Raw genomic sequence first — 23,035 nt, forward strand, 5'->3', positions numbered from 1 at the left:
GCGGCGCTCGGCGGTCGTCGTCACCGGCCTACTAGCTGCCATCGATTCTATTCTTTTTGTTTCTGTTAGTTTGGGCTGATTGGGTGCACCTGTTTTGAGTTTAGTTTTGTGGGTAGGCTATTTAAGGGCAGTAAGCCCGCTGGCTTTTGTGCGGGCTTGTTTTCTGTTATTTGGTGTTGGATTGTATTGTTGGATTTATTATTTTTTCTGGACAGTTTAGTCCTGTGTTTTGGACTCGTATTTTCATGCACCCGTGTGTTTAGGGCATGATCATTTTTCCTTGTCTACTGGAAAATAAATCCCTGCTCTCTGCGCTTGACTCCTCCACCCAGTACTCCTAGCAGCTCTGACAACGAGATGGATTTTGGCCGACATTCTGCTAATTTTCCCATCGATTAAACATTTGATCTCAATACAGTTTTATTCTCCCAAAACTGCAATATGTTACAAACAGAGTGAACTAAGTTTTCTTGACTTTACCCTTTTCCAAAAATTCAGAAAATTGCATTGTTTAGGAGTGCAAAGGCGAATTGAGTTATTGCACACGCGCACTTCACAGAGGAGGCGTTCCTTAATGGAAATATGCAAAGGACATGCTGGCTCCTGCTTGCCTCTGCCCAACTCCTTGCTTGTTCTGGCCGCTATGACTAATTTGTTCCTATTTGAAATGACAGTCTGTGGTCTACCTTGGTTTAGTTATACAAATCTTTACTATAGCTCCCTGTTTTTGAAAGATGGTGGCATCTTTACAATATTCTGTTGTTTCGGTGTCTTTTACCCCACCTACCGGTAGGTTAGATCTATTACATAATCCTGGGTACGTAATATCCAGAGAATCCACTTACCACATTTGCTCTCCTCCACTCTTCGCAATACTGAGGTGAGAAGTGGGATAGTGTCTGAGGCCGTCAAAAGTGTATCCTGGAAAGCATGAGGGACATGTCAGATTGAAGCTCGGGAACTATGGCAAATTTGTGCTAGGTGGCATGCTCCATGTGTTAYCATTAGCGACTCATGGAACATCTAGCAACTTCGTGGAGAGGACAGTAGCAGGGACCCGAGTTTGAGTCCCAATTCACTACATTTGTGTCAGAAGTGGGATGGATGGCACGCCAGTGATGACATAGTTCCATTAGATGCCTACTGGGACAACATTTAGGTAGCTCTAAAGTACCTACCAGTATCTATAGTACTTTATTTGTCTGAATGAGGTCCCTGGGACAAAAACAACACCTAGCAAACCCCAGTGGTGGTATTAGACTTGTGTAGTTGAAGAGGATGGATGAAATAATTTAATTTGACTACAATAAAATGGAGATAACCTCAATGGCACTACCAATGCTGTCACCATAATGGCACAGATACAAAGATGAGTCCTGTAACTCTATGCTTTCTGCTCATCATCTGAATCATACATGTAGCCCACTATAGCAAAGATGTCTCTTCCCACAGTAGGCCTATTTGAGTTTTCAATCATTTGATTGGATGGGAAAGATGTCAATTGCTATTGCAAGAGAGCGATTGGTAACCTGTTCACTGTCTACATCATATGTTTGTTTTTTCACCAATAAAGTCAAAGATGGTTTACAAATTCTGTGGCAAAGTCTTTGCCTCTTCCTCTCTGGTGAAGTGAATGGAGCTAGTGGACTACGGTAAATACCTGTCCTTAAATATAGGGGGTGCTGTTGAGACCACCAGTATACCAAACATTAATAATCATTATTCACATAGCATTACTGTCAGTGCCTTCCCACGCATACAGTTAGAGAAGTTCATACATTGTTTTATTTTGCACGTCAATATTAGGAAGGTGTTCTTAAGGTGTTCGTAATCCCTCTAACCCCCCCCCTTAAAAGAGTTAGATGCACTATTGTAAAGTGGTTGTTCCACTGGATATCATAAGGTGAATGCACCAATTTGTAAGTCGCTCTGGATAAGAGCGTCTGCTAAATGACTTAAATGTTAAATGTTAAATGTTAATGTTTGGTATACTGGTGGTCTCAACACCAGGGGCACAACTTTCACTGGGTACAGGGTAGGGCTGAGCGATATGGCCAAAATATTATATCACGGTATTTAAAGAAAATTGGACGGTATGACGGTATTTGACTGTATTTTTTGTTTTTTTTATAATAAAAGTTCTACATTTGTTTTATAAGTAGTGAGTGATCCTAGGGTGGCAACACATACATTGTAAGAGATTTCAATGAGTCTTTCTCCATTCTGATTGTTTTATACTGTTAAATTCAACTTCAACCAAAACAAATTTCATCACTTTTATCATTTCTGCATTTCCTGCACTCAATTTCAGTGGTGGAAAAAGTACCCAATTGTCATACTTGAGTAAAAGTAAAGATACGTTAATAGAAAATTACTCAAGTAAAAGTCACCCAGTAAAATACTACTTGAGTAAAAGTCTAAAAGTATTTGGTTTTAAAATATACTTAAGTATCAAAAGTAAATGTAATTGATAAAAATGTACTTAAGTATCAAAAGTAAAAGTATAAATAATTTCAAATTCCTTATATTAAGCAAACCAGATGGCACCATTTTCTTGTTTTTTAAATGTACAGATAGCCAGGGGCACACTCCAACACTCAGACATAATTTACAAACAAAGCATTTGTGTTTAGTGAGTGCTCCAGATCAGAGGCAGTAGATGTACATTTCCACACTGCCACGTAGGGATGCACGATATGGGCAAATATTCTAGGACTTATTTTTAACCAAATGTTGCAATTGCGATTTGACTTGCGAATTAGAGCAAAACTGTTAGAAATCATGGAAATAGAATGACTATTCTAATTATATAGTTAGAATATAATAGTGGGCACTTTGAATACAGTGTTGTTTGAGATTAAAACAAATAAAAATGCCAGGGAGGAGTTGTGACAGGGTAGGAAATAAGTTGATAAGTGTTTCCGAGGGGACCCTATAAGCTTTGGGACTGTCTCTTATACACATCTAGATGTGTATAAGAGACAGCCCCATAATATGGGCAAATATTCTAGGACTTATTTTTAACCAAATGTTGCAATTGCGATTTGACTTGCGAATTAGAGCAAAACTGTTAGAAATCATGGAAATAGAATGACTATTCTAATTATATAGTTAGAATATAATCTGTCTCTTATACACATCTAGATGTGTATAAGAGACAGGAATGAATTTATTAGCTAGCTAGCTATTAGCATTAGCGGCTAACAATTAGCATCTCACAAGATTTAGGGCAACTTGCTAAGAAAAAACAAACTAGCTTTTTGCTGATGTAAGAAACACAAACTAATAGTTTAATTATAGAACGCTAGTGGATGTATATTAAGAAGCAAAGTTAAAACCGCAGTTCTCGTCAACATTGTTGCATGTGCTACATTGACCATGCAGACTGAACGCAAGTGTCTCCTGGTTGAGGAACATCAAATGCGCTCCTTGAGTGTAAGGGGGCGTGGCTAGGTCTGTGTGGAAAGTGGCACGGAGAGAAAGAGTGGAGAGAGATGACTCAAGTAGCGAAGTAAACTCTAAAAATTGCCAATACACAGTATCACATTTAACAAACCAAACATTCAAATACCGATATAGAAGGTAAAGTAAAAACCCCAAACGGTCCCTGCATCAATACCAGTATATCATAAAATATGGTATACCGCCCAGCCCTAGGACGGCGGTACATGTCCCCACCACATTCTGAAACTGCATTTTTGTCACCCCCAGTTTTAGCATTGGAAGGTGATACAAAATCAGGCGCCGGTGTGCTTTAGGACCATGCAGACGCCTAGCAGCGGTCGAGTAGGCTGTTTGGAGTGTTTWTCTGACTGCACCGACACCACAGACTGGGTTTACAGGTTGTGTGAAGGCAAAGCTTATGGAAGGCTGGCTGGACCAGCACGGGAGAGTTGAGCATGGTTCAGTGTGTAGGTGTTGCGCTCTTTCAATTCAATTCAAGGGGCTTTATTGGCATGGGAAACATATGTTAACATCACCAAAGCAAGTGAGGTAGATAATATACAATAATATAATATTTCAGAGTTGTAAAAGGTAGCAGAACAGAAACTGGTTACTCTTTAGTTGACTGATGTAGCTGGTAAGGTAACTGCTGTTTAACTTAATAGAAAAAAAGTGAACTAATGTTTATTCGCAGTGCTGAGCTAGTATTGTAACAGACATGTAACGTTAGATAATGTTTCATCCCCTCTTGACTGAGGTGAATGAATAAGCTACTCTAGTGAGTAGCTACCACAGCCAGGTCAGCTCTAGCCTCTAGTTATCTGTCAGATAGTAATAATAGCCAGCTCATATCACTATCTAACAGCTGTTGTTTGTATGGACATGTTATGTAGCCTTTGTTTTGTACTGTTTCAGAAGTTAATGAACCTTGCAAGCTTTCGCCAGTTGACCGTTAGAGAGAGACCGGGCCAAAAGTTGGCTTACATTAGCTATTATTTTTGCCTCAATCACACTAGACCTGAATCAAACGATGAAACCATCTGCCAAACGATTGAAGATTGATATTCTGATGATTTTTCAGTGAAATGTGAGTTGTATTCGTCAGTATGGCTATGTAACGTTATTAATCTGTTAGTTTCCCTAGCTAATTCCTTACTTTTCACACGGACACAGTAATAAACAGCTCTAACAGTACAGGCTTCACTGTCATGGTGCACAGTAAACTTCTGCATAGGACCAATATCTTCATCCTTCTCCCACCCACAACCACTGGCTTTCTGTCCAACTCCCACCAGCTACCGCAAGAACAGGTACCAAATGCAGTCCCGCAATGTTATTTTAGGCGTATGTTACGCAGCTCACTTGCCAGCCATGGTCCCAGCAATTATGCACCCTATAGGCAATATCAAATGTGCAAAATTAACTTAAGAAATAGGTTAACTTACCGGAGATTCTCACATGGCCCTTACATTGTATTACTGGGCTATATCAGCCAATATGCTCGATCTWGTTTGAAGAGAGCAGAATTGGAGAGACTTGCACTTTCTCTTGAGCTATGTTTATAGCCTACCTTTTAGGAGTTGGAAGATTCCCAGCACGGTCAGACAGCCAGGGAAGACCAGTCTACGGAGCTCAGGTGAAGTGTTCAGTATATTTGTGAAGGATACAAAGCTCCATCTTGAATTGATGGGTAGACCTACTGTAGCTACATGACAGCAGTTTAAGCTTAAAGCTACAGTCTGGGATCTGGGAATAATGGTCATTTCAATTATTGAACCATTGATTCTATTATTGGATAATGTATAAATGTACACCAAGGTTATTCTTTGACATGCCTCATTTTAGGAGGATCAGATGGTGACAAGGGTCTCAGCAGGGTCAGGCAAGACCAGTCTGTGACAGAGGTGAGGTGATTTTTTGCATATACAACACTATTCCCTTTGTCCAGCAAACACTGGACAAGCCAGATGCTATTTTAAGACAGTCTGACAAAACTCCAAAGTCGATTTACGCTATTGATGATAATCAATGGATACAGATATGTTAGAATGCTCAGTCATGTTCATATAATCTCAGACATAAATAACTGCAGTTTAAGACCACCTATAGAACATACTAAACTTAGCAAGAAAAGAAACGTCCCTTTTTCAGGACCCTGTCGTTTAAAGATCATTCGTAAAAATCCAAATAACTTCACAGATCGTCATTGTAAAGGGTTTAAACACTGTTTCCCATGATTGTTCAATGAACCGTAAACAATTAATGAACCTGCACCAGCGTAACGGTCATTAAGACACTAACAGCTTACAGACGGTAGGCAATTAAGGACACAGTTATGAAAACTTAGGACACTAAAGAGGCCTTTCTACGGACTCTGAAAAACACCAAAATAAATCTGCGTGAACGTGCCTTAGGCATGCTGCAAGGAGCCATGAGGACTGCAGATGTGGCCAGGGCAATAAATTGCAATGTCTGTACTGTGAGACACCTAAGACATCGCTACAGGAAGACAGGACGGACAGCTGATCGTCCTCGCAGTGGCAGACCACATATAACAACACCTATACAGGATCGGTACATCCGAACATCACACCTGCAGGACAGGTACAGGATGGCAACAACAACTGCCCGAGTTACACCAGGAACGCACAATCCCTCCATCAGTGCTCAGACTGTCCACAATAGGCTGAGAGAGGCTGGACTGAGGGCTTGTAGGCCTGTTGTAAGGCAGGTCCTCACCAGACATCACCGGAAACAACATCGCCTATGGGCACAAACCTACCGTCGCTGAACCAGACAGGACTGGGAAAAAGTGCTCTTCCTTGACGAGTCGCAGTCTTGTCTCACCAGGGGGGATGGTCGGATTCACGTTTATCGTCGAAGAAATGAGCGTTACACCGAGTCCTGTACTCTGGAGCGGGATTGATTTGGAGGTGGAGGGTCCGTCATGGTCTGGGGCGGTGTGTCACACCATCATCGGACTGAGCTTGTTGTCATTGCAGGCAATGTCAACGCTGTGCGTTACAGGGAAGACATCCTCCTCCCTCATGTGGTACCCTTCCTGCAGGCTCATCCTGACATGACCCTCCAGCATGACAATGCCCCTAGCCATACTGCTCGTTCTGTGCGTGATTCACTGCAAGACAGGAATGTCAGTGTTCTGCCATGGCCAGCGAAGAGCTCGGACCTCAATCCCATTGAGCCGTCTGGGACCTGCTGGATCTGAGAAATGTCCGGGAACTTGCAGGTGCCTTGGTGGAAGAGCGGGGTATCATCTCACAGCAAGAACTGGCAAATCTGGTGCAGTKCATGAGGAAGAGATGCACTGCAGTACTTAATGCAGCTGGTGGCCACACCAGATACTGACTGTTACTTTTGATTTTGACCCCCCCTTTGTTCAGGGACACATTATTCCATTTATGTTAGTCACATGTCTGTGGAACTTGTTCAGTTTATGTCTCAGTTGTTGAATCTTGTTATGTTCATACAAATATTTACACATGTTAAGTTTACTGAAAATAAACTCAGTTGACAGTGAGAGGACGTTTCTTTTTTTGCTGAGTTTATATTCCAGTGAAACTGAATATCATTCACTCAGAAATGTTATTATTCTGCTGGAGGTGTAAAGCACAAAAGGGGACATATTTGCATATGTTGTGGTCTTGAATTCTGGCAAAGAGTAAGTTATTTTATCTCAGCATGTCTACAGATTCTCTCTTCTCCCTGTTTTTGCTTGCTTGGAAATGTTGTTACTGGAGACTGTTATCAGAAGAAACTGTGTAACTTAGCATTTATAGTGTCTGATAAATGCATTGCCATTAATTGGAAGGATGGTTATCCTCCCACAATGTATGGAATAAATGTCAAGCTATGTACAGTATCACTAGATTTGTTTTAAGATTAAGGGTATGCTGTGCAACTTTCATAAGGTCTGGATGCCTTATATGGAATACTGTATAGTACGAGAAAAGGAGTCTGCATTGAAATTTCCCAGATCAAGGGAGATACACTACTTTTTAAAAGTTTGGGGTCACTTAGAAATGTCCTTGTTTTCCATGAAAACATACATTAAATGACTTGCAAAATTAGTAGGAAATATAGTCAAGACATTGACAAGGTTATAAATAATGATTTTAAATTTAAATAGTAATTGTGTCCTTCAAACTCTTCTTTCGTCAAAGAATCCTCCATTTGCAGCAATTGCAGCTTTGCAGACCTTTGGCATTCTAGTTGTCAATTTGTTAAGGTAATGTGAAGAGATTTCACCCCATGCTTCCTGAAGCACCTCCCACAAATTGAATTGGCTTAATGGGCACTTCTTACGTACCATATGGTCAAGCTGCAAATAAAAATGCCAGGGAGGAGTTGTGACAGGGTAGGAAATAAGTTGATAAGTGTTTCCGAGGGGACCCTATAAGCTTTGGCTACATTGAATAGCTACTTCATGTAGCTAACATATTCTTGCTTTGCATATTCCTCTTTGATTTAGAAGATACTGTTGCAAAAACAACATGCTGAATTAGGTCTACACCATTACTGGTATTATCAGGCTGTATTAGTTGGCTACGTTTGCTCTTACTCAGTACATTTATTAGCTAGCTAGCTATTAGCATTAGCGGCTAACAATTAGCATCTCACAAGATTTAGGGCAACTTGCTAAGAAAAAACAAACTAGCTGTTTGCTGATGTAAGAAACACAAACTAATAGTTTAATTATAGAACGCTAGTGGATGTATATTAAGAAGCAAAGTTAAAACCGCAGTTCTCGTCAACATTGTTGCATGTGCTACATTGACCATGCAGACTGAACGCAAGTGTCTCCTGGTTGAGGAACATCAAATGCGCTCCTTGAGTGTAAGGGGGCGTGGCTAGGTCTGTGTGGAAAGTGGCACGGAGAGAAAGAGTGGAGAGAGATGACTCAAGTAGCGAAGTAAACTCTAAAAATTGCCAATACACAGTATCACATTTAACAAACCAAACATTCAAACCAAAACATGCTTTGGGTCATTGTCCTGTTGTAGGAGGAAATTGGCTCCAATTAAGTGCCGTCCACAAGGTATGGCATGGCATTGCAAAATGGCGTGATAGCCTTCCTTCTTCAATATCCCTTTTACCCTGTGCAAATCTCCCACTTTACCACCACCAAAYCACCCCCAGACCATCACATGGCCTCCGCCATGCTTGACAGATGGCGTTAAACACTCCTCCAGCATCTTTACATTTTCTCTGCATCTCACGAATGTTCTTTGTGATCCGAACACCTCAAACTTAGATTTGTCTGTCCATATCACTTTTTTCCCAATCTTCTTCTGTCCAGTGTCTGTGTTCTTTTGCCCATCTTAATGTTTTCTTTTTATTGGCCAGTCTGAGATATGGCTTTTTCTTTACAGCATCCCGGAGTCGCCTCTTCACTGTTGACGTTGAGACTGGTGTTTTGCAGGTACTATTTAATGAAGCTGCCAGTTGAGGACTTGTGAGGTGTCTGTTTCTCAAGCTAGACACTCTAATGTACTTGTCCTCTTACTCAGTTGTGCACCGGGGCCTCCCACTCCTCTTTCTATTCTGGTTAGAGCCCGTTTGTGCTGTTCTGTGAAGAAGAAAGGTCTTTGTTTCGGGCCATTTTGAGCCTGTAATCGAACCCACAAATGCTGATGCTCCAGATACTCAACTAGTCTAAAGAAGGCCAGTTGTATTGCTTCTTTAATCAGCACCACAGTTTTCAGCTGTGCTAACATAACTTTAAAAGAGTTTTCTAATGATCAATTAGCCTTTTAAAATGATAAACGTGGATTAGCTAACACAACGTGCCATTGGAACACAGGAGTGATGGTTGCTGATAATGGGCCTCTGTACGCCTATGTAGATATTCCATTAAAAATCTGCCGTTTTCAGCTACAATAGCCATTTACAACATTAACAATGTCTACACTGTATTTCTGATCAATTTGATGTTATTTTAATGGACAAAAAAAATGCTTTTCGTTTATAAACAAGGACATTTCTAAGTGACCCCAAACTTTTTAACAGTAGAATACCTATTTAGGCAATCCCTAGCCGCTGGGCTGCTCAGTCCTGGTCCTGGGGGTCTGCTGTCCTGTGTGGTGTCACTCTGGCCTTGGCCTAACACACCTGAAACCAATAATGAATGTTTCACCAAGATCCTAAAGCTGAGTGGGGTGTGTTTGGGTTGGGCCATGGACCACTAGGGGCAGGACGGGGTGACCCAGCTATATTGTGTGCAAGTAAAAAGACCTCTACAGTACTATTGTTCATATGATATGAATTATATGGAGGGTGTATTGTTTCTGTGTGTTAATGTGTAGTTTTATGTGTGTTTTCATTAAACTTTTGTTTTCCATACCGTGGGAAGGAACTTGTGTTGTGAGAGAGTTCAGTTATTGACTAAACTGGTGGGGTTCGGGCGTGTAGGTGGCTCGGATTGCCTGAAATTTGATATATTTAAAATATATCTTGTTGTTCTTTATAATGTTGAAATAAACATGGTATACATCCACTGTATACATGAATCGCAGCAAAGTCGGTTCCTGTTTCAGTCATGTTRGCGTGGGTCAAACAAAAACATCCTAATGATTGAATGGCAATAGAGCCTCCGACAATGCAGGCAATGGCTGTAGAATTAAGTTGGTGAAGAGAAACTGTAAAAACTTGCAGTCAAAACTTAATGTTTTTTACAAGACATTTTTGTAAAAAAAAAAATTATGCGCAAGTCGGACAATTGTTAAACCCCATAATGCAACACACTGAAAGGTCACCGACTTGATACAAATGACCCGCTTGTACACGCCCAAACGTAGCTCAGAAATGAAGTCATGGGCGTTGATTGGGAATGTTTTGGCTATGCTACTGGCTAGCTAGCTAGTTTAACAGGGGAAGCAGCTTTCGTGGATTTGCATTTAATTTGCACTTCAATGGAGGACCGGACCGATGGATGGTTATCTGAGGGATGTTTGAAGCATGTAGACGAGAGTCACCCCGGTCCACTGAACGCATGGGTAGAAAATGATCAACAGCACCAGTACGAGAAAGCGCAGACGGAGAAAACGGGTTCGAATGTCCCTCCATATTCTACTACAGTACTGTAGCAACAAACTTTTGAGCCGTCACTAGCCAGCTTGCTGCTAGGTGACTGGCTAGCTAACTACACAGCTAGCTATTATATAAAAAATGAGCTAACCCGTTGGCTAATTAGGGGCTTTTTAGAGAACGTTGTTATGGATTGTTTAGGTAGAAATCTAGATTGATACGGTTAACTAAATTAGTGAACGTTGGCTAGCTAACGACAGTTCGCTGGACATTGACCTTGTGCACCGTCTAATAACCGGACAGCTAACGTAGTTAACTAGCTAACGTAGTTAACTAGCTAACGTAAGTTAGCAGCATTGTAAGCCAGAAATGATTTAAGAAATGTGCCAGCGAACAAGTCCAATGTAATTACGTGATACTAACGTTAGCCAACTGAGTGTCACTTTTGCTAACGTTAGCCTTTGCGAATGTAGACAATGCGTTATCTAACGTTATTGCAACACGAGCCGGCTTCTCTAGAATGTTCTGCTTACATTTGCTAATTAACATTGGCTATTATTATTAGCTTGCTACGGTAAACAGGAACTTTTTCTTACGTTTATGTAATTGTAAGAGTTAAGGTCTGAGTGTTGGCATCAATGGTAAATGTGTTTGATCAACTGTTTTTCAAGTCTATCGTAGCTAGCTAATAGCTATCGTTATTTTTGGGCCTGTTGCTCTTGTCACTTGATCTTCTCTGGCATCATTGGCACAGCCAGTAGATCCGACCCACTTGCTTACAGCTGTACTATGTCTATGGTCGGACGGCATTCCTGTGTATATTAAGACCCCAAGGAGCCGCTGAAGATATAACTCAGAAAACGTACCTCAATCCAGGGATGATAAATGCATTGTACTCAGAATTGTCCCATTATCCCAACTGTTCCACGAGAAGATTGAATGACTGCTATTAAAACTAGCTGTCGTTCAATCTTCTTGGTGTAGCAGTTGGAATAATGGGACAATTCTGAGTACAATGCATTTGTCATCCCTGGATTGAGGTAAATATTCCTAGCCATATCTCGCTCCGGTAGTGTCTTAATATACAGAGGAATGCTGTCTGACCCTAGTGCCACTGTAAGCAAGGTCAGATCTGCTGGCTAGTATTGGCAATCAAGTCATGTGTGCAGGCTTGACTGTCTTTCAAATGTATTCATGTTTAATGTTTAAAATAAATTAAAACAAACTAACTAATTAACACTTTCATTCTCAGATTTTGAATTGTCTGCAGGAAATATGGCAGGGGCATCAGAGTTTAGCCATACGACTTCATTGGATAGCCTGTATTGTTATGGACATAGAAAAAACAGGCGTGTATTCCATTGGGTGAAGATAGTTTAACAAATGTAGGTCTACTCTATGCAAGTACAGTGTATTTGATTGTAATTGTGTATTTTCTTGTCATGTCATCAGGTAATGGAAAAATAAATGGAAGCCCAGTGGAGAGGGAGAGAGAACACCCCGTCTGTTCCTGTGGATGCCCTTCATTACTCAAGCAGCAGACAACTTGAAACAAATCTCCCAGGAAGCTCCTCGCCACTCACACAAAAGGCCATAGCAATAGCCATTTTAAAAACAGTATGAATTGCAAAAATGACACGCCTTCAGAGTTGAAAACGCGTGATGGCAAGAGCGAGTCCATTGCTTTACCAAATGGCGTTGTGCTCCTCAACCCTGACCTGTATGCTAACGGCTACCCCAGCATGCCTGGATCAGACAGTGGTGGCAGTGGTTCTGAGAGTGGATACATCACTCCCAAGAAACGCTGGGCTCAGCGGAGTGCAATGGCAGAGGAGAGTGTGACTGCTCGGCAGGAGAAGTTTGCGCTTCAGGCAGTTATGGTCACTAACAAACATGACACGGAGCCTCACACTCCAGAGGCTGCCGATACAGCAGCAGGCTCTCAGTCTCCCACCTCCATCACAGGTGTCCCACCTGTGGCTCAGGCCCCTGTGGTTCAGGTTGGTGAACTACAGTGTAAGAACTCTGGCGGCAAGGCTGCTGCAGGCTCTGTTAAAAAGCTGGAAGACAGACTAAGCAAAGCTAAGCTTACCTCACCAAAAAAGGATTCATGGACCCTCTTTAAACCACCCCCTGTCTTTCCTGTGGACAATAGTAGTGCCAAAACAGTACCCAAGGTCAGTTATGCAAGTAAAGTGAAAGAGAATCTAAACAAAGCAGGTGACACCTCACCTCCCCAGTCCCAGGTGCCCACCAGACTCTCCCAAGTCCCCATGTCTGCTGTCAAAACCATCACCTCTCCTAGCTTCACCAATGGACTCCTATCTGAAGAGGGGAATAGCTGCCCCCTCCCTGCGCCACTTTTCACCACTACTGTTTGCACTGGAGCAATGCATGTCTCCCTTCCCCGCAAGTGGGAGAACGAAGCATCCTTGTCCAGCAATGGCACTAATATGTCAGGCACCCCCTCCGTTACTACCAGAGAACTGAGAAAGCCCAGTCTCCTTGTTTACCCCCTGGCCACTTCAAATATGCAACCAGCCCTCCCCAGCGCCCGCCAAGTGGACTCACCTGCCTCTAAGACAAATCCCAAAGCTCTGGTGGACATTTTCCAGAACCAGTGGGGGCTGTCGTTCATCAACGAGCCCAGTGCAGGGCCTGAGGTGGGGCCGGCAGTGGGGCAGCCAGCCTTGAAAGGCCAGATCGTGGAGATCACCTTTCAGGGAGGTGGCCCTACAGCTTTGCCTCTGCAGGTCTCTGCCACCTCCACTCTGAGACCTGACAAGCCCCTCTTCCCAAGAGCTTACAAGCAGGACCAACAAACTATCTCCCAAGTCCAAAGCAATGTTGGGAAATCAGGCCCTCACTTGGCACCTGGCCCTGATGTTGCGCTGGGAGGCCAAGCCCCTGGCACAGACACTCTGATTGGTGAGGCTGGGAGTAGATGTGCCATAGTGTCCTCTTCTAAGGACCCTGGAGCTGAGTTGCCTCTTGCCTCCCATGCTCATCCTGTGTCTGTTCTGGTGAAGGAGCACAGCCACCACAAGGGTTGTGTCCCAAGATCTTGGGGGGCGTTCGATTTAAAAGCTGCTGTTATCTATCACACTAAAGGTAGGTAGCTATTGCCTCTGATCATTCAAAGTTAAATAATTGTCCTGCTATGGCTGGTCCTTAGAACAGAAAGAGAATGGTGCATGTATAACTACTGTATTATCAATCTCTCTCACTGTACTAAACACATTGTTTTTATATTTTTACAGAGATTGAATATATTCAGAATTTACAAAAACAAGGTAAGCTTGTAATTCCTGCTGTATGATTGTGGAGAGATTTTCAAGAACCTGAAAAGCCTTATTGGTATAMTATGTCTGAGCTAAGCAAATCTGACGTGTCCTACTTCCCTCCGTCTAGATTCAAAAGGAGTTGTGTTCTATGAGCAGTCCAAGGATGGGCCTGTTCAGTTAAGTCATGACTGAGTGCTACGCCCTCTCCTGGCCGCTGCCTCATTAATTGGTTCCCTCTCCTTTCTGAGACTCATGTGCAGGACTAATTTGATGTGAGCAGCTTGTGCTGTAGAGGGGGGGCAGGCACAGTATAGCAGCACCACAGACAGAGACCACACTGAGCCTCTTACAGGGATGCTGTCATTCGGGAGATTACAGGTTGGTTGAACAGTGGGGGAACAAAACTGTTTGACAGGAAACGTGTCAGCAAGAGTGACTCCTACATTTCGCCCTCAATTCCCATGTTCAGAGAGYGGCTTGTTGAGGACATCAAGTGACATGGGATGCTCAGACAGTCAATCACCACCTCGGCATTCCCGACACATCTTTGGAATCACAGGATACTCTCAGCCTGTCATGGAAGATGAAACATTTTGATATCTTTAGGAATTCAAGATGTTCACATTTGACCTGTATCACAGATGCGTAATTTTGAATTCAGACAGAATTAAATGGGTAAGGCTTGAACATTTTAGAATGGTTGCCTTCTAGATGTGTAAACAGTGTGCTGCAAGGTGAAAACAAGTTGGGGTTTTCTGCTTGTATTCTAGGTTAGATGCAAGCAACCAAATATCATGGGGGAGGCTTTTGTAAGCCCCTGCAAAACATATATATTTTTGGGACTTCTGGTTCACATGTTATTTTTCCCTTTTAACATAATTACCCTCATTAGAAATCCCAGGTCATTGGGTGGGTAGATGGATGGAACTTGTTCAAATTATGAGAATATGCATCCCTCTCCCATTGAGGCCTAGGTCTGTACTGCCTAAAAGTTCTGTTTCAATTCTTTGGACTCTGTTAATACCGGACTGTTCTTTTTGGGATGTTTTTCTCAGGATGTGTGGTGGTTGTTACCAACACTGTGCAGAGGCTATACTTTTTCATTTTTATATTTTCTGTTAATCATCCACTTTATAAATCCAGGTTATGCTTAGCATGCTACATCTACTTACCATCTCAATGCTCCAATGAGTGCCGCATATTTGTGTACATTTTCTTTTAACATTTCGTTTTTGAAGTTCTAGGGAGTCTTTCTCATTGGATTTTGCACAGGATTGGCACTTAGGCAGTGACCACTGTTTTGTACTGTAGGAACGCTCTAGAGATTCATGCAGGGCAGTATTTTAACCAGAACTATGCAAATGTTCGTGTTACAAATCTCCTATTGACATCAATACAGGATTTAGCTTAAATTTAGGACCGATGTCTCAAGTCTGTTTCACCTCCAGAGGAGAATTGTTAGTATTTAGTATTTTTTTTATTTCTTATTCATAGGGAAAGGAACAGTCCTTTCTGAGGCTGTTAGTTGAGGAGTTCTCTCTCCCGAGTCCCCATACGTGAATTTAATCAGCCTACATTATGATAACTGATCACCACTTTAAATGTAGATTTATCGATTTAATTCCAGTCAAATTTAGTTATTAACTAAATTAAATGTCTATACCAGCCAACTCTTTGGCCCCTAACAATTACAGCACCTTTTAAGTAGGACAGTCTCTTTATGATCTAATATAGTTATTGCCAAAAAGTTTTGTCCATGTTAATAATCAACCATGCCAAACTAAGCCAGAGTACATCTTTGAACATTATGTTTGTCTATGCTTGGGTATTAATTTAGTTTAGCTCTTTACTTATTCTTAATTTCACTTCTGGGGATTGACAGGCTGCGATCAGTTTGAGAATTATAACTAACTTTTAGGTTGGTTTCTCAGACTGGGTCACGCTTTTTAGGAGGTCACTGTTTTAATTGTCGGGGTTAATGTGAAAATATAAAAGTCTGTATTTGACTGATAATGGTTAATTTATGCCATCTTAATTCCTTTAGTTTGTTTCCCTCTAAATCGCAATTCAAATATTAGAAAGCAATCTAATAGCTCTGACGTTTTCATTTGGTACTAAAATTATACTACAGTACAGTGTATTTAGAAGTTGTGCCATGTTGTCGACTGTTCATGCTGTCATGTGTTAAGTTAATTGTTGCTCACTTTTCTTTTCCTGCTGTAGTTATGCTAAGGATTAACAAAAGTTGTCAGTTTCTAAATCTATTAAAAATGTGATGAAAATTAGCTGAAACTTCCTGTATTCTTATTTAAATGATTTACGGCTGCACACAAGTCTATTTACAATAACTTCCCTTTAAATGAATTCAGTCCCATTAATTTCCATACATAAGTAGCTGTTTTTCCTCGTCTCAAGATCTGAGGTTTGAATGGATTAAGAGAGACTCACACAAAGCCAGGAAGGTATAGAGCAGGGGTATTCAACTCTGGACCTTGAAGCCCYTTACAGTGTTTTTTCGTTGTTCCTCCCTAATCAGGGATTTAGACCTGGGACACCAACCAGGTGGGTGGGTGCAATTATGAGGTAGAACAGAAATCAAGCAGGCTCTGGCCCTCCTAGGGTAAGCGGTGGATATCCCTTCCCCTAGGACCTGTGGAGCCTGCTGGTTTTCTATTCTACCTGATAATTCCATCACCCTGGTGTCCCAGGTCTAAATCAGTCCCTGATTAGAGCGGAGCAATGAAGGGGGGGGGGGCAGAGCAGTGGAACTGGTGTTAAGGTTTAGAGTTGAGTTTGAGTGGTATAGAGTAATACTAGTGGACCTAACAGATTCTAAACATGCTGTGAGTGTTCCTCTACAGTGGTTAGACAAGGATGTTTAAGTCATAGCTCAACACCCCCCTTTACCAATGGCATGAGTGTGTCACTGAGTAGAAAGAGACATCTGAAAATGGAGGTACTACCTCTTTAACCAGTCACTTTAACAGAGAAGTTCTGTTTTCTCTTGCTGTCGGTGCCTCCTGTTAGATGTGATGMTTGGAGACTAACATGCTGGAAATTGTGAAACTTAACAGATAAGGGAAACACAATTTGTTTCACATTGTATTAATAAYAACTTGTTGACATTTGTATGCAGTTAGACATGCTTTTGGTAAGGAAGTCAAATATTGTTACTGATAATGAATGAAGATCAACATCACAGATGCGACAGAATGACCAGACCAAGCAAGAATACAGATTTAATATACCATACACAGCATTATCTGACAATAGAAAAACATCCACAGCAATCAAAATACTTTTACTGAATCAATAAAATATCAACATTAGGCTACATAAAATTAGTGATGTGATACATGAACAATTTGATTGCTTCACCTGTTGATAAGACCAGGGTCAGAATCCATTGAATCATTGTTATAGAGCTAAATGTGTCTCTAAAAGATAGTGAAGACAAGACCAATGCACACCTCTCCAACACTCAGGACTATGAGTAGAGTGCTAGGAAACAGTGTTGTGGCAGTTAAACTATTATATCAATTTGTGCTGTATTTAACTGTATTTTCTCACTGTCACACTGGTGTTCACTGGTAAGATCCTCAAAGTTTTATCATGATGAAATATAGGGTAGACTGTCTTTGTGAAAGTGTGTGTGATTGTGTGTATGTGTGTGTTTTTATCAAGGTCGAAGAATGACAGCTTTGCCTTGGCCCAGTCCAGATGCACTCTCATCTTTTGGGGAAAGTGATCTACTGTGAGGTCATGGAGATTTGGCTTTGGGGACATTTCTAGGTATGCACCACAAGTAGTCCAAACACCCCAGGATTCATTTGGAATATCGCTACAATTATTAGGCCTGTTGGCATGCATAGTGGTCACACCTACAGCCCAATAGTAACCATCCAAATTCTCAATATCCCAGCTGTGTGTTCCTGAGTTAAAACCCTCAGAGACTAGGACACATCCATCAATCCTCTCTGGGTTGTCAGGAAGCTGTAGTGCTCTATCAGCATCCCTTAAGCTGGTCAAGTCCTCGGACAGAATGAGACGTGTGCCTGCYGTATTGGGGTCCAGGATTACAGGAGCTGATGAGAGAATTTAACTTTATCATTTACTCTGGAAATTACCCACAAGTTTAATTGATACTAACATTAAATATGAGCATTGCAATAAATATAATAACATTGTTTTTATTATTCAGAACAGTATGGGGGTCACTACTGGATTTCATCTGAATTTGCCTTTTAAACTCCTTTGACTGATACTGTTCTAGGACTAAGAACAAGGCGCAGACGAAAACTACTGTTTTTTGTTGTTGCTGTAAAACACTCACTGTAATGAACAATCCCTTGCATCTTCACCCAGACTCTGAACTGCAGGTTGCCCAGGTGTTTGGCCACTTCTATCAGCGCTCTGGAAACCCTCTCTGCATCCGGCAGTGGGTGCTGGGCTCTCGAAGAACGTTTAGTGTTCAATACTGCTCTGATGATGGGTTCTGAACCACAGAGAGGAGATACAGGATTAAGATCACTTACCTTTTCACAGAGGCCRTGTAGTTCTGAAGAGGAACAAGAAACCAGGTYAGATGCAAATCAGTGTTATCAATAAAATAAACAGTAAATAATACTGTAGAGAACGGCAGGGCAGGAAGGCAAACTCAGGTCACCGGCGTGAAAGGCACCTATGCATTCCTACTTGGTAGGAATTGTAAATTGGCTCATATAGCGAGGATCGCTATATTGCCCCATCCAAACAGGAAGGAACATGCTTTGACTACTTAGACCCCTCACACATTCTGGGCTGTGCATTCCCATTTCTGACACCAYTGTAGTGAATGGGGGCGCAGAGAAGTGAACTCGGGTCACTGACATGAAAGGCAAACACCCTACGCATTGCACCCCATAGGGTTAACCCACTTGGTGGGAATTGTAACGTGGCTCATATAGGAAGGATTGCTACAATACTCACAATATACAATATCGACTCATAAGATCAGCTGTTTACCTGCAAGAATGAGAAGTCTTCAACTCTCAGCTGTTCGATGGCTTTGATTGTGTCTGAAAGTGATGATATTTTTCTGTTCATCTCTATTATCTTGTTCTTCATTCCCTGACTCTTCCGCACCTCTTCCATCCTCACTGCATCTATCCTGGCCGCATCTATAACTGGTACAGCTTTTTAAACTGCTCCTTAATCTGCCTCGCTGTGTACTGGGCTTGGATCTGGAGACAGTGAGAGGAATATCTCAGACATACTGTATCCTCCCCACCGCTGACGGCATCCAATCAAAATTGCTTCACCTCAGTCTTCTGTTACAGTATGATGATGATCTAGAACTGAGTTGACAACAAACAAACTAGCCAAAATGAGTACAATGTTGTTGCATCAATACTCAAATGTCATACCTTGATATGTTTTGCTGTTTTACCACAGGTGAGTTTGATTTCATTAAGGAGCCTCAGTTTATCTTTTAGGGGGTTCAATACAGTCTCGAGTTTCACCTGAAATTTAACATGGGATTCACAAACTTGTTACTCTATGTGAAATTGCTGTGTAGGAAAGACATTTGGTTAAGAGTAAAAAACGAACAGATTTCACATGCTGTATCTTAGCACCAACTATTGTAAAGCACCACGTGCTACATGTTAAAAATAACCCAAATAGAAACAACTACTACAAACTACTGCAATGTATTTTTTCCCCAATACCTTCTCCAAATAATCCTACCTTATGTTCCTGTACAGCTTCCTGTATGGGGATGCAGTCATGCTTTTTATGTTTCCTTGAATCACGACACACCACACAAATGGGCTCTTGATCCTCCATACAGAAGAGCTTGAGTTCCTCACCGTGCAGACTGCAGAGCACCTCAGATCCTTCTGAAACGTTCTAACTCCTTTCCTTTAAGACAGCCTCACACAGGTTCTTTACAGCCCGGTTACAGAGTGGATTACCCATTGAAAATACTTCCCTACAAACTGAACATTCCTGAAATCCTCTGTCTCCAGCACTCCTGTAGACAGGCTTTACAGAAGCTGTGGCGACATGATAGGAGGACAGGATCACTGAAGATGTTTAAGCACACAGGACAGGAAAGATCATCTTCTGGGAGAGACCGTCTMGAGGCCATTTTCTCAGTCACACTCGTAATGCCCCACTGTTAGGAATCAGTTAATTTTCACTTTTAAAGACTCACAGTTGTTTGGTAGCAGGCATCTACTATAAGACTATAAACTAAAGGATGTCCTCATCTCCTCCAGTAAGTGATCTGAAAGGTCCTGTGTCATGTACATTGCCCTTTGTTGAACAAAACAGGCAAATAAATAGAATTCTGTCAAAGAGTGCTGTGTTTACTTCCTGTAAAAATACTTCCTGCATTCTGTGTATTACATGTGTATGAGGGGAGGAGCTTCGCAGCTACACACACATACGCAAAAGTCTGTACATAATATATCATAGCAACGAAACTGATTTGTTAATGTTTCTTGCTTCAATCATTGTGAAGAGGGGCTGACTACCCCCTAAATTATGTTAGTGGTAGATGTAGAGGGCCTGTGTGTGAAGGCCTCAAGTTCCTTGTTTATTTCCAAGTTAACCACTGGAGGGCAGTCAAGGTTTCACAGAGCTTGTGCTTTGAAGACAGACACGGCCCTTTACAATGAATAATTTACCCTATAGCGCTTTTTGTGTACAATAACTTAATTCATTCAAATCATCAGGAAAGGAATCTATGAATGAAAATACAACTTTATTTCTCTAGAGCAGATTTTTATTTTTGCATCATGCAATTCTAGCAATTTGATTGGAGGTTAGGTTGTTCAGAGGTCACTTGTTTTTATTGTTTTGATTGCAGGATGTCAACTGCATCTATTGTCTCAGGGTTGTCCCATTATCTCCCTATTACCACCATCAGAGGATCTTTATCATGTTTCTGTGTGGGAAGAGAACAAGGAGCCCTTGGCCCTTTAACCTTGACCACCGTGTAAGTGTTTGAGGCCATAATGACTACTGTGTGTAATTATCYTGTGAGGCAGGCTGGCATGGGACTTCCAAAGCATCTCCTTACTCTTGTCATGTTGAGGGTGGAGGATTTGAGAAAATATTTATTTCATATTTATTTATGTTATCCTTTTTCCAAATGGGCAGGTCTGTAATGCATGTAGAAGCAGTGTTAAGGTGTACATCTTGCATTTGAAGAAACATGAAATATCATACTATTGTCGTACCTCAAACCATTGTCATTACAATAATATTTATACATTATGAATATTTATCATACAGTAGATTCAGCTCTGTACACAGAACTGTCACTAAATGGTTGATTCTATTAATTGTGAACATGAATATTTGTGAGCCTTAATTGCCTCAACTTCTGATAAAATATAACTTGGTTTCTGACTTCCTCAGAGCCTCTATGCTCAAGGTGCTGTTTGGTGGCCAGTGCCTTTACACATGGATAGTGGCAGAGAGGGTAAGATTCCTGCACCACTACAGGGGTAAACTAGAGGACTTGTCTTGTAATCAGATCAGAGCATCTTACTGTAGTCCTGACAAAGAAGCTTTTGCCARGGTGTCAGTGAAAGCATAACGTATCACTTATCAGGGTTCTAATATTGTCCTTGAGTGAAAAGCTGCAGGGTTTGAATTGTAGAGCGCTTGCATGAATAATGCTAGACCGAGGGATGTGCAATGCTGGAACATAGCTACTGTAGGCCAGTTTACCTTGAGCGTGGCACTTCACTTAGAACAGTACACCAGTGGGACGCTAGTGATTTAACTCTCCTTGTGTATTGATGACAGACTCTCATGTGTGGAAGATTTGTGTTATTAACAGCTCATATTTCATTGAAAGCCCAGGCATAGGAGGCCGTCTCTGAAACAGTACACTGTAAAGGTAAATCATTTGTTCAATGTGAAGGCTTTGGCCAGCCAGGTATTACTTTAGTTATTGCATGTAATTAGAAGATCCTGTCATATTTGGAATGAGGAAAGACTAATTTATCTAATATCTTTCTGATCTTTATCATTATCTTTGTTTGCAAGTGTTCTTTTCTTGGCAGATGGTAATGTTTGCTGCATGTTCTCACCATGGAAAATAATCCAACAGAAATACAACAATACAACTCACTCAATGATGACGACTTGGCTATGTATGTGCACAGACTGATGTGTCATCTAACTTGATGATAGGCAGACAAACAGTTTTAACGGGCACTCATGGCCGAATCCAAACGATCTGCGAGCGTTACAAATGTTCTCACAAATCTCCCATTGACACTGCTGGATTGAAGATGACAGGTGATTGATGCTGATGTACTGTAGATACTGCATTTACAGTAGTAGGTTCTAAACTGAGTCCTTTGGGACCATCAATCATTTAATGTATAGAATTGAATAGAATAATTWAAAAAATTATGAAGCACAGAGACCTGTTTATTGGGGAGGGGGGGGGGGGATACCTGGGGAAAAGAATACCTGGCTGCTATACTGACTTTATTTCTATCACACCCAGACAGACTCCCTCTATTTAACGAGATCTTGTGAAGCGCATTGAATWWAAAAAAAGAGTAAAATAACATCTCACTTCCCAGATACATTATGTCCATTATGCTGTCTACCTCCATTTTTCTGTTGTTGTTGAAGAGCACAATTATGTTTTCATTGGTTTAACACAAGAATTAAAACAATACCATCAATAATACACGTTTTAATTGGAAACTGTTTTTCTTCCATTGCTAGATTACAAATAGATTACAAATAGATTACAAATAGATTACAAATAGATTACAAAAAATCTGTTCTCAAAGTAGTGTGAAAATTCCTTCACCATTCAGTCAACATACTGGACCACAAGTCTTCCTCCTTACTTATTATCTCAAATTACCTCTGTGTAAATATGTATCGGTAAAGAAATATATGTTATTCATGGCGAGAGATAATTGCTGGTGTCTTGTCATCTGTCAGAAACACTGGGCCAAGGGATGTTTCAAACTACAGTCAAAGCTTTTTGTGTTCGTACCATAAATCTGTCAAGCTCTGCTGTAAATCCCAGGCCTCTGAGGAAGCCTGTTTGTGCACTAAATGGATGTAGGATCTTAAATTGATCACCCTGCAAAGCAGGAATTTTAAAACACGTAGTGTATTTAAAAAGGCTTCTGAAAAGGTTTATTTCCACGTAGAAATTTTCGACTTGATTTTCCCTTACGAAAATTGTATTAACCCCCACAAAAATGTCCATTAATTAAAATCCACATAATAATTCA

General features: G+C 41.2%; 1 protein-coding gene and 1 pseudogene across 1 annotated transcript; one reads left to right on the forward strand and one right to left on the reverse strand.

Moving 5' to 3' along the window:
* Positions 1 to 10,263: 10,263 nt before the first annotated feature.
* On the forward strand, positions 10,264 to 14,428 carry LOC111982642 (nuclear FMR1 interacting protein 2). The gene is made up of 4 exons (XM_024014247.2): positions 10,264 to 10,509; positions 11,941 to 13,599; positions 13,749 to 13,781; positions 13,900 to 14,428. The coding sequence occupies exons 2-4, from the start codon at positions 12,108 to 12,110 to the stop codon at positions 13,962 to 13,964; spliced, it is 1,590 nt and encodes a 529-aa protein (XP_023870015.1). The 5' UTR covers positions 10,264 to 10,509; positions 11,941 to 12,107; the 3' UTR covers positions 13,965 to 14,428.
* A 2,804-nt stretch (positions 14,429 to 17,232) lies between these two features.
* Positions 17,233 to 19,987, reverse strand: LOC139022829 (nuclear factor 7, brain-like; annotated as a pseudogene).
* Positions 19,988 to 23,035: the final 3,048 nt, after the last annotated feature.

Source organism: Salvelinus sp. IW2-2015, linkage group LG22 (genome assembly GCF_002910315.2).
Source record: "Salvelinus sp. IW2-2015 linkage group LG22, ASM291031v2, whole genome shotgun sequence".
In the NCBI taxonomy this organism is placed as follows: Eukaryota; Metazoa; Chordata; class Actinopteri; order Salmoniformes; family Salmonidae; genus Salvelinus; species Salvelinus sp. IW2-2015.